This window comes from Rhinatrema bivittatum, chromosome 2 (assembly GCF_901001135.1).
Source record: "Rhinatrema bivittatum chromosome 2, aRhiBiv1.1, whole genome shotgun sequence".
Classification (NCBI taxonomy): domain Eukaryota; kingdom Metazoa; phylum Chordata; class Amphibia; order Gymnophiona; family Rhinatrematidae; genus Rhinatrema; species Rhinatrema bivittatum.
Genome location: NC_042616.1, coordinates 217,264,661 through 217,276,999, shown reverse-complemented (window position 1 = coordinate 217,276,999; position 12,339 = coordinate 217,264,661). Strand labels below are relative to the sequence as shown.

General features: G+C 45.3%; 1 protein-coding gene across 3 annotated transcripts in view; it reads left to right on the top strand.

Annotated features, from left to right (window-relative positions):
- Positions 1–12,339, top strand: part of SKAP2 (src kinase associated phosphoprotein 2) — a 525,725-nt gene that overhangs the window by 34,044 nt on the left and 479,342 nt on the right. For all 3 annotated transcript variants that reach the window (XM_029589160.1, XM_029589159.1, XM_029589161.1), the window contains exon 3: positions 921–946. In XM_029589160.1, coding sequence (XP_029445020.1) covers positions 921–946 — 26 coding nt within the window. The remainder of the gene's footprint in view (positions 1–920; positions 947–12,339) is intronic.

The window sequence follows — 12,339 nt, the reverse complement described above, 5'->3', positions numbered from 1 at the left end:
CTGAAGGGGAGGAGCTGCTTGGACCTGGGTGGAGGTTGAGAGAGGATCAGCTGGAGTGCAGTGAGGATGAGATTGCAGTGATTGGAGGGGGAATGTACTTCCCCTAATTTGTTTTGGCCATCCTCTGAGCCCATGAATTTTCAAGTGCTAAAATGGAATCACATTGGCTAAAAGTTTGAGAAGTCCTTACCTAAATCATAGAGGAGAGGTGAGGAAAGACAGAGGGAATATGTCAGATACTTCAAAGGTATAAATAGACAAGAAGCAACATTTTTACAGAAGAAAGAATGCTCTAGAACAAGAGGTTAGACAGTATGAGCTGTCAAGACTATAGACTCAGGATCAACATCAGAAAACATGTATTCATGGAATGGGTGGTGGATACATAGAATGGCCTCCCAGGGGACATGCTGGAGACAAAACCAGTAATGGAATTTCAGAATGCTTGGAATAGGCACTGAGCATCTCTAGTCAGGAAGACGTGAAAGGGAAAGCCAGAGGTCAGCTGGAGGTCTGGCATTGCAGCAGTATTAACATGGACAGACTAGATGGGCCTTAGGATTCTTATTTGCAAAAGTATTTTTTGATTTCTATGATTATTGATTATTTCAAGTAAATTTACTAACAGTGGACATCAGTAGTATTTGCATGTTACATGAAATGTATTTCAGTGGTTTAAAAATATGTTGATATCAATTTACATAGATAAATGAAATTATTTTTTTAAAACTGGGTTGCTGTCTTTTTAAAATAAATTGCTATACTGCTGTAGAACATTTTGTTCCTGAAGCCTTATTTTTCTGCCTGTATTTGTATAGCTTATTGTTGTATATCAGCAGCTCTGGTTTTTCTTTATTTTATCATGCATCTTGGCTTTCAGATTTACATTATTTTCATATGTTTTGTATTTCTTCCTATAGCTATCCTCAAGAATTCCAAGATAAAGGTAAATTAATAAAATCTATATGCATTTTTGTTCAGATATCTTTTACAATTGTATTCTGATACCATGGACAAACTGTATGACAAAGTAGTTGACTTGCTAGAACTGAAATGCACACACATATATAAAAAAAAATCCAAATCCATATATTGTATACACAGAAAGCAGTAGGACAGCCTCAAGATGTGAGGATGCTAGCTCCCCCTGCTGAACAAATAATGTAAAGCTTCTAGAACGTATTTTCAACTGCTTTGAAGCTGTGTGGAAAATGCTACAAGCTAGAAGTTGGGTTTGTGCTTAGAAATATTTTAAGGAAAAGTCTGCAAAACCGGTTTGCTAAAACGAATAATACAACTGAAGTGCTTGTTATACAAAAACTATTCTTAGCATTGTAAATCAAGATTTGCATTTTATTGCACTACAATTGTGTGCCCCTGGGACTGTGTTGTGTTTAACGCTCCTGGTATCATGTTTTGTATTTTTTAGGCTGCAGTTTTATAGCACATATAAAGCTCTACATTTGTTAGGGCCCAATCTTTGCAGTATTCATTGTGAAGGTTTTAGGTTTTCTAGTATTTAAAGTAAGTACTATAAAACTGTCAGTCAGAAAACCCTGTTAAAAACCAGGAGCTTAGCTTTAGATGTTTGACTTTTGCCATATAAAGACTATGAACAGCATTGTTCACATTTAAACTTCAATGATGTAATCTCTTCCAATATAAATTGGTGTTTTACATGAAAACTAAAGTTTGAATGAGAACCATGTAATGCAACCATGGTATTTTTTTACCTTTAAAATGTTAATGTAAATGTTAGTTCAGTTTTGGAAGAGTAAGATGATATGCAATCAGGCTTTAGATTGACCGTTCATGAATTCTATAAATGAGACCTTTTAGTGAATGAGAACACAATTTAGTGTCTCTACAAATAGAAATTGAAGCTTGTAGTTCTATGAATTGTTTTAGAGAAAAGTGAAGATGAGTGAATGGTATAAAGAGATAAACACTCTGATCTGCAAAAGATTGTGTTCTGTGTTGTACTGTTCCTGAAAAAGCCCAAAATTGCATGCTCTCTTTTCTATGATGCCAATTCTTTCTGAGGTCATGACCTACAGCCTGTGGATGCTGGTATCAGGGTCACAGCAGGAGGTCAAAGAAACTGAATGTGAATCTGTGTAGATGATAAAAAAAAAAAAAATAATAATGCCTGGTGCCTTGTATCTATAAATGGAAGATACCAGAGCATGCATAATTAATATATATACCAGCTGATAACCAAAGAGGGCACTGACAGTTTTGCTAAACCAGTCAGTCTGCTTTGCAAAGTGAAAATAAAGCATTGTGGAATTGCAGATTGTGGCAGTCAGATTTTAACTGGGAAAGTGTGTCAGTTTCATTTGGTTGCCAAGGTAGCATTCTTAACATCTTGAAATCAGACAAGTGCAGATGTTTCATCTAGGTTGTGTTTTAGTCTTGCAAGTTCTTCTGCAATTCTTTAATGTGCCCTGTAGCTCCTGTTTTTAATAGTGCTTAAAATTGTAACTAAAAAAAAAAAAAAGGGGTGCTCATAAATAAAATCAGGCTACTGCACATATACAAATTTTGATTTTGCTAATGAATAGACACTATTTCTGAACAATTTTATTTTTCATAAGTGATTAAAAATACAATTAAAAGTATTTTAGAAATTTTTAAATAAAGCTATGAAAAAAATTTCTCATTTCAAATGTATTCTCATACTTTCTATTTTAAAAACTGAAAAGGGTAATTGTATTACACAAATATACTGATGCATCTGCCTTTCCCCCCCACATTCTAATGTGGAACATTTTTAGTGTACCGAGTAGAATTGTAGTAAAAAGACGAATAAGTACATTGCTCAGAACAGCTTCTCCAGTGGTGTTTTTACAAATGGGAAATGAAAGTAGTTAGGTTTCACAGCTAATGTATTTTCTTTTCTTGTTTGATTTTATTAAAATTTTCAAGTTTACAAATAAAAAGATCAATAAAACACATTTGAAAGAAATACTGTTCCATAAGGAGGAAAAAAGGAAAAAGAGAAAAAAAAAAAAAAACCAACCCCTATGCACACGCAGGAATCTAATTTCAAAGGAAAAATGTAACCATTGCCTTATAGCCCACTTTAAGAAGAAACCAGGAATCAGGAAAGCAAACCCATCACAATATATCATCCAGAAAGGAAGAACAAACAAAAAGAAAAGCTGAGATGCCTATTTACCCTCATTTATGGCACAAACAAATTCACAGACTTAGGGGGTCATTTTCCAAGGAGTTACCGCAGAAGATAATTCCGCAAATCACGCTAACAGCCGTTAACGCGATTTGCGAATGCAAATTTTTAATTTTGTATTCAGGGGGGCGGAGTTGGGGCGGAGCATATGTAAAGTAGGAAAGCGTTATCGTGTGCGGCGAAACAGCCGCAGTGTTAGCGCGGCTCCTAACGCGGCCAATAGCTACAACCCTTTCATTCGCGGTACGTTGTGCGCTAGAGGCCAGTAAAGGTTTATCGTGGTTCACGATGTGTCCAGACAGCCTGTTTCAGTATCCTGCAGGCTAGGGAATGGGGGGGAGAGAGAGAGAGAGAGACTTGCTATAGTGTCTCTTCCCTAGACAGGTTTTTGTATCCCTATGAGAGGCTTACCTAGTAACTCGAGGTGGGGATTAGCTAAGTTCTCTCAAACTAGCTAAGCTAGTTTGAGAGAACATTGCCCAAATCTCATCTTGGAGTGAGTTTCCTCACTCTGAAGGCCAGCAAATCTTCACAAGAGACCACTGTTCTGTTCGTACGTCTCATGTTGAATGTGAACGTGGCCCCCAACCCCCTACACTCATACCTAATCCCCACCTCGAGTTACTAGGTGGGCCTCTCATAGGGATACAAAAACCTGTCTAGGGAAGAGACACTATAGCAAGTCTCTCTCTCTCTCTCTCTCTTTTTCGCGATATTGGAAAATGAGGCCCTTAGTTACAACAAGGAATGGAAGCAGAAATATTTCCTTACAGAAATATTCTTAAATAATTGGGTTCAAAAAAGACATATCTAACCGCTTGATATTTCAAGAGACACTGGCAGGATCTCTTTAAAAATAAAAAAAAATTGTGGCCCAGCTACTAAGGGTGCTGGGAGCTATTGTATTCTCATCTAAGCTTTTTGAAATCCTCAGCCAGTAGAACTGTTTCCCAGTCTTTTCCTCTTTGTTTTGTCTGATTTTTGGCTGGTAAAAGATCTTTATCTTGCCTTCCATGGCCAGTGCAAGGAATGAGCATGCTGAAGTTTCATTAGCTATTTGGCTGGCTTCTATTTCATAACTGATGTTAGTAACACTAATTTTCAAATACTTTTCTGTGAAATAGTCTTGTGTTCAGAGAAAATAATCAGTCTTGCATAACTGGAGACATGGCTGTCTTGTGAAGGGAAGAAGGGTATATTGATACTGACTGTATTATGTTATCTGCTAGTAAACCCTGTTTGCCAAGTCTCGCTTCTGGATTCCTGTACCCACAGTACATGAATGTAATCCGCTTTGAAGTTCCAAAAAGTGGAATATAAATAAATGATCTTATTGTCATTATAGTAAATATATATTGGATGAGAGCAGGATATAAATATTTTAAATAAATATTGTAAGTGTGGGAATTTGACTTAGGCCTGCAAAATTCCTGAATCATGTAAATGACGGGATATGTGGAGATATTTAGCATGTGGCTTTGTTTATCAAAATTGGCTCATCTTGGGTTCTTTTTGGTGCTATCCTGAGATTTACTCCTGCACATCATTTTGACAAACCTCTGACTGTGGACACAGCTTATAATTGTTTCCTTCTCTGGAACCTTCTCATGGACTGTTCTGTATACAAGGGAGAAACAAGATATTTTCTCTTTTTGTTTTAGTATTTCTTGTTTTCTTGTTTTATCCTAGTTTTTCCTGGTAAGTACATTTTCTTTTTTTTCCTGCTAGACCAGTCATCACGTATGGGATTTCCTTCCTCCACAACTAACAGAAACAGAGGACTCGCCTCTTTTATGACATCACTCTGGGTTATAAGGGAGGTTTGGTTCTTGTCCAGTCCCAGTACTCTCTGTCTCTGACAACTGTGGACACGTGAGAACAATAGCTCCCAGAGGCTGAGTGTGTCCCTGGTCTGGTTGAGTCCTTGTTGCTTCTGGGATAACAACCTCTAGGGGTTGATTTTCACAGTGGGAGCATTTTTCCCTGGGCCTTCCCTGGTTGAACTCTGGGTAGTTATCCTAGGACAAGCAGGATGGTAGTACTCACATGTGGGTGACATCATCCGATGGAGCCCGGCACGGAAAACTTTTGTCAAAGTTTCTAGAAGCTTTGACCAGCAGACTGAGCATGCCGTGCCGCTATCCTCGCATCCACGCGAGGTCCCCCTTCAGTCTCTTCTTTTCCACGGTGCAGTTACCTCGCAGTTCATGGAGCTCTTGCCTTTTCTTGTTTTCTTGACAAGTATCTGGTTTTTCCCGGGTTCTTCCTCATTGGGTTCCCCTTCGTGGTCGGTGCCTCCTCAGGTTGGTAGGTTTTGTTACTTTTTTCCAACTTTGTGGTCGATTCCCAACTGTTCACCATGTGGTGGCTGCCGGTCATCGACCACATGCCGAGGTTTTTGTCCATGGCGTCGACTGGTTTTCGGCAGTGCCCCCAGTGCCCATGGACCTTGTCCATCACGGATCTGCATAAGGTCTGTATCCTCTGCCCGGGGCCTCGCACAATATCCGTGGGTGTCCTCTGTGTGACCAGATGATCCCCAAGGGCCATTGAGCACATCTCAATAAGATGGAAAAACGTCTTGGGGAGCCCAAGTCTGCTCCATCTACTCCTGCTTCAGACCCCTTGACTCAGAGATGTCACAGGGAGCCTCTTGACACGCTTCCCCTTGTTATCCCTCTCCTTGGTCCTTCTAAGGATCGCAGGGATGGTGAGAGAACCTTGATGATCTCACCACTTTCCTGCAGTTCGGGATCTTTTGTTTCCTCGGCACCAGGGAAAGACCAGTCCAAGCACTGAGGGAGATCACGTAAGCATAGTCACCAGTTGCGATTGGCGCATGGCTCTGGTTCTGGTGTGGTGCCGGCGGTTGCCAGGCCATCACCGAAGTGACACCAGCCATCAGAGGCCCCATCCTCTAGTGTTCTTGGTAGTCCTAGGCATTCCTTACCGATACTGGTGTTGAGTACCGCGCCTCCTCTGGGACCCGAGGAAGAGCCAGTGATGCCTCGTCCACTTCCCTCAGACCTGGGCACACTGGACTTTTAGGAGGAGTTGGACCACAGGGTACAGTCCATGGTGCTTTAGAGCCTTGAGCTGCTGGTGCCGCCAGCCCCCATACCGGTGCCCAAGCCCCCGCTGTCAGTTTTAGCATTCCTGCTAGAGCGTCTGGATGTCCTTTTAGGTGCCCTACTGATGCAACCGGTGCCCAAGGGACCCTCGATTCCTCAATGGCCACTGATGCCCTCCACTGGAGCGATCTCAGTCCTTGGGTCCTCCAAGGAGGAAGAGACGGGCGATCCCGTGGTTCTGAGGCTACGATTTCCTGAGCCTATGCCAGGCCAGTCTGGTCTTCCGCAGCTGGTCCCCTCAATGCCAGGGGAACTGTCGATGCCTGTGGTTCCTGTGTGGCCACCGAGGTCATCAGAGCCCAGGGCTGATGACCCTCATGGGCCTCGTCCATGTCACGAGGGCCCTAGTGATGAGCAAGGGCCTTATGACCCTTGGGGAGATGATTCTGAATATTTGGATGACCCCATCTTGTAGCCCTCCCTGCCGGAAGAATGACATCTGTCACTCCCTGAGGACCTGCCCTTCGCGGGGTTTGTAAGGACCATGGCTGAAGCCATCCCCTTTTAGTTACTCATAGGGGAAGATGCGCAACAAAAAATGCTGGAAGTGCTCCATTTTTTCGATGTTCATGATATCTTCAAGGACCACCTCCTCCGCATGTGGGAGCACCCCATTTCTATTTCCCCCATTAACAGAAAGGCTGATGCCACCTATTTGGTGCAGCAGGTCGTGGGGTTTGAGACACGGCACCTCCCCCATCAGTCTGTCGTGGAGTCCGCCTTGAGGAAGGCCTGGTGATCCCGCACCCAATCTGGGGCGAGAGCACATAGAACTTGACGCCTTGGGCAGGAAGATCTTCCAGGGCGCTATGCTGGTAGCCCGCATCACCACCTATCAGCTCTACATCACCCAGAACAATCGCAACCTCTGGAAGCGGGTCCAAGACTTTGCAGAGGGCCTGCCTCAACAACAGCAGGAGGCCCTCTCATGCTGGCAAACATGAAGTGCGTTCCACCTATGATGTCTTTGAGACAGTGGCCTGTGTAGCCGCAGTGGGCATCGGCGCCCGAAGGATGGCGTTGCTTAGAGCCTCAGACCTCTGGCTGGAGGACCAGGAATGGCTAGCTGACTTCCCTTGCACAGGTGAAAATCTCTTCGTGGACAAAGTCTGGGATGTGGTAGCGCAACTGAAGGATCATCACAACACCCTTCAACAGCTGTCCGCTAGCGCCTCAGAGGGCCTGTCCTCAGCCAGGAAATCCTCTAGGCTGGGATCCCGGCAGATGAAATATTATCCTCCGGCCTCCCATGCCACGCACCAGCTCCAGGGGCCATCCTCGCCAACAGCGAGCGCCTAGACCCTAGCCGGCGCCCCAGCCACGGGCTTTTGATTGGCGATGAGGGAGCGGAAGCCAGTCAACTTGTAACCCTGACACCAGATCCCCCAGTAGGAGGCAGGCTTCTCGGCTTTGCCCATCGCTAGGAAGAGATCACTTCAGGCCGATGGGTCTTTCTGTCATCCGTCAGGGGTACCATCGCAACTTAAGCCGTCTCCCAGGGACCTCTCCCCCATGTCCATTGTGGGATTTGTCCGCCCAGCAGGTCGTACTTCAAACAGAACTCTCCCTCTTTCTAACAGCAGGTGTGGTAGAGCCGGTCCCTCACTCCCAGCAAAGCCGAGGGTTGAATTTGAGGTATTTCCTCATTCCGAAAAGGAACGGTGGCTTTCGCCCCATTCTCGACCTCCGGGTGTTGAACAAATTTCTTGCAAGAGAAAAGTTCAAGATGGTATCTCTGGGCACGCTGATTCCCCTCCTCAGAGGAGGAGATTGGCTTTGCTCCCTCGACCTCAAGGAAGCATACACTCACATAGCCATTCTTCCTGGCCACAGGAAGTACTTCTGGTTTGTGGTGGGGAAGGCTTATTACCAATACAGGGTGCTGCCCTTTGGGTTGGCTTCTGCCCCCAACGTTTTCACCAAATGCCTGGCAATGGTGGCAGCCTATCTCAGACATCGATCAGTGCATGTCTTTCCATACCTTGACACAACTGGGTTGACCAAGAGCGACTACCAAGCAGGGGCCCTGAGTACACTGACCCTGACAGTGCAGACACTATAGACGTTGGAGTTCGTTATCAACTTCCCCAAGTCTCATCTCTGTCAGTCTCCTCAGGTGGATTTCATAGGAGCCAGGCTAGACACGGAGCAGGAAAAAACGTTTCTGCCTAGGGTTCGGGCTCTCGCCCTCGCCTAACTAGCTACTTCTTTCCGGAACAGCCGGTGGGTATTCGCCCGCCTTCTACTCCATCTGCTAGGCCACATGGCAGCTTCCGTCCATGTAACCCCTCTCCCCCGCCTGAGCATGCGGAGGGCTTCGTGGTCCTTACGATCCCAGTGGCGGCAGGCCTCCCAGGACTTCGACATCGAAACTCCCATCGCAGTCACGGACCCTCTGTGAGCGTCTCTGTCTTGGTGGGAGGACCTCTCCAATTTGGAGAGGGGGATTCCCTTCCAAGTTGCTCCTCCTCCGGTGATCCTCACCACAGGACTGGGGAGCCCATGTGGACAGGATCCACAGGCAGGGTCTCTGGACTGCCAGCGAAGCCCCGCTGTCAAATAAAATTACTGGAGCTTCGGGCAATCCAGTACACCTTGTGGCGTTCAGAGACCAGTTGTCGCACAAGGATGTCCTGATCTGGATGGAATACCAGGTAGTGATGTGGTATATCAACAAGCAGGGAGGTATGGGCTCATTCCTCCTGTGCTATGAGACTGTGCAAGTGTGGAGCTGGGCTCTTTCTCAGGGGATGTCTCTCCGAGCGACATACCTACCGGGTCATCTTAATGTGCTGGCAGATCACTTAAGCTGCTCCTTCCAGTCACACGAGTGGTCCCTGAACCCGGAGGTGGCGGCCAAACTTTTTCGACTGTGGGGTATGTCGGACGTGGACCTCTTCGCCTCCCCTCGCAACCACAAGGTGAGCAGGTTTTACTCCCTAGTGCCAGGAGGCAGAAGTCCAACCTGTGATGCCTTCTCCGTCCACTGGGGGAGAGGCCTGCTATATGCGTACCCCCCTCTACCACGCCTCTTGAGGACACTGCTGAAGCTTCAGCAGGACAGAGGGACCATGATCCTCATGGCCCCTTCTTGGCCCCAACAAGTTTGGTTCCCGCTTCTTCAGGACCTGTCGGTGCAGGCACCCATCCGGCTGGGGACGGCACCTGATCTCATTTCGCAGAATCAGGGTGCCCTGTACCATCCGAACCTCTGGGCGTTGGCTCTGATGGCTTGGATGTTGAGTGCGTAGTCCTCCAGCCCTTGGTGCTCTCGGACTGCGTCTCCTGGGTCCTGCTGGCGCCTCGGAAGCCTTCCACCAGGAAGTCCTACAGCCTGAAGTGGAAAAGATTTTCCATCTGGTGTGTGGGACATGGGTTGGATCCTTTCTCATGTCCCTGTGCCCAGCTGTTGGATTACCTGTGGCATCTGTCTGAGTTTGGGCTTCAGACCAGCTCCATCAGGGTGCACCTCAGCGCTGTTAGTGCTTACCATTGGGGTGACGCTGGCACACCTGTTTCGGTCCAGCCTTTAATAGGTCGTTTCATGCGGGGCCTCCTCCAGCTGAAGCCCCATCTGTGGCCCCTGGTTGCTTCATAGGACCTTAATGTGGTCCTGGCTTGGCTCATGCGCCCTCCCTTTGAGCCGCTGCAATCATATGACCTGAAGTTTCTCACCTGGAAAGTTATATTCCTGGTGGCGATCACTTCGGCTCGTAGGGTTAGTGAGCTTCAGGCCCTTGTCACGTACTCTCCTTACACTAGGTTTTTCCATGATCATGTAGTCCTGCGTACACATCCTAAGTTTCTGCCCAAGGTTGTCACTGATTTTTCACATCAATCAGTCTATTGTTTTACCCACCTTCTTTCCGAGGCCTCACTCCCACTTGGAACAGGCTCTTCATACTTTGGACTATAAAAGTGCTTGGCTTCCTATCTAGATTGCACCACCAGCCACAGACAGTCCACCCAGCTGTTTGTGTCCTTTGATTCCAACAGGCTGCGAGTGGCAGTGGGTAAACAAACCTTATAGAATTGGCTTGTAGATTGTATTGCCTTCTGCTATGCGCAGGCGGGCCTTCCTCTAGCTGGCAGAGTAAAGGCTTATTCTGTGCGGGCTATGGAGACGTCTGTGGCTCATTTACGGGCAGTTCCCGTCGAAATCTGCTGAGCCAGAACCTGGAGTTCTCTTCACACATTTGCGACTCATTCCATTGGGAACACGGAGAGGAGAGGATCACCTTGCTGGTGGCTGAAAGGAATCAGTAAGTTTTAGCTTGGGACATTGTCTTTTTTAAAAGTATTGGGGCAAAGTTAACTATCTGAGAATATTATTTAGTGTGTTTGTGCCTTTAATAGTCGGGCAGTGAATAAACAAGTTAGACTGTTTGTATTTTTAAATAGTCAGTCAATAAGGTAGCTAGTAAGCAGTAGGTAGTGTGTTTATTTTTAAAAGTCTGTAGAACTGAGTGTTCTGCAGACTTTTAAAGAACTGAGTGTTTGTATTGAAAAAAAAACCCCACAACCCCCCCCCCCCCCCCCCCAAAAAAAAAAAAAGTAGCCAGAAGCTAGAAATAAGCTAGGAGCAGTGTATACCTAAGTAAAAAAGTTGAATAGTTCAGCTCAGTTACTCACCTTGGAAAGGTGTTGAGGTAGTGTGATTGGGTTTGAATAGGGACCATTTGTTAATCAAGAGAGCAGTGAGTCACTCTAGCTGACTAACTGAAGTTAGACTGTATTTCCCAACCCTCCCATCCCTCGCCCACCCACCCCTAGCTCATCCCTTAATTTATAGGCAGGTGCCACTTTCACAAAAAAAAAAAAAAATTCAACAAAACTTTATTGAGAATTCGATCAGACCCTGGTAGGCCACTACCAGACACATAGTGAATTCACTAATACATTTAAAGGACGTTAGACACATTCCTACTCCCATAGCAACCTAAAACTTAACTAGGAACTGATCAAAATTGAGATGAAGGCAGCAGTCCAGCAGCAAGAGGGGGGCTTCCCAGTCTTTTGCATAGAGTGTCACATGTATGATTTTTTACCCACCGGTGAGAAGTTGTACATGTGCATGCGATGCAAAGAGCTCCTGGCTCTCAGACTTCAATTACCCCAATATTGACTGGGTAAATGTATCATCGGGATGCGCTAGAGAGATAACGTTCCTGGATGGAATAAATGATAGCTTTATGGAGCAATTGGTTCAGGAACCGACGAGAGAGGGAGCAATTTTAGATCTAATTCTCAGTGGAGCACAGGACTTGGTGAGAGAGGTAATGGTGGTGGGGGCCGCTTGGGAATAGTGATCATAATATGATCAAATTTGATTTAATGACTGGAAGAGGAACAGTGTGCAAATCCAAGGCTCTCGTGCTAAACTTTCAAAAGGGAAACTTTGATAAAATGAGAAAAATTGTTAGAAAAAAACTGAAAGGAGCAGCTACAAAAGTAAAAAATGTCCAAGAGTTGTGGTCATTGTTAAAAAATACCATTCTAGAAGCACAGTCCAGATGTATTCCACACATTAAGAAAGGTGGAAAGAAGGTAAAACGATTACCGGCATGGTTAAAAGGGGAGGTGAAAGAAGCTATTTTAGCCAAAAGATCTTCATTCAAAAATTGGAAGAAGGATCCAACAGAAGAAAATAGGATAAAGCATAAATGCTGTAGAGGCAAAACCTCACAGTAAAAACGTTTTAAAATATATCTGAAGCAGAAAGCCTGTGAGGGAGTCAGTTGGACCGTTAGATGATCGAGGGGTTAAAGGAGCACTTAGAGAAGATTAGGCCATCACGGAAAGATTAAATGATTTCTTTGCTTCGGTGTTTACTGAAGAGAATGTTGGGGAGGTACCCGTAATGGAGAAGGTTTTCATGGGTAATGATTCAGATGGACTGAATCAAATCACGGTGAACCTAGAAGATGTGGTAGGCCTGATTGAGAAACTGAAGAGTAGTAAATCACCTGGACCGGATGGTATACACCCCAGAGTTCTGAAGGAACTAAAAAATGA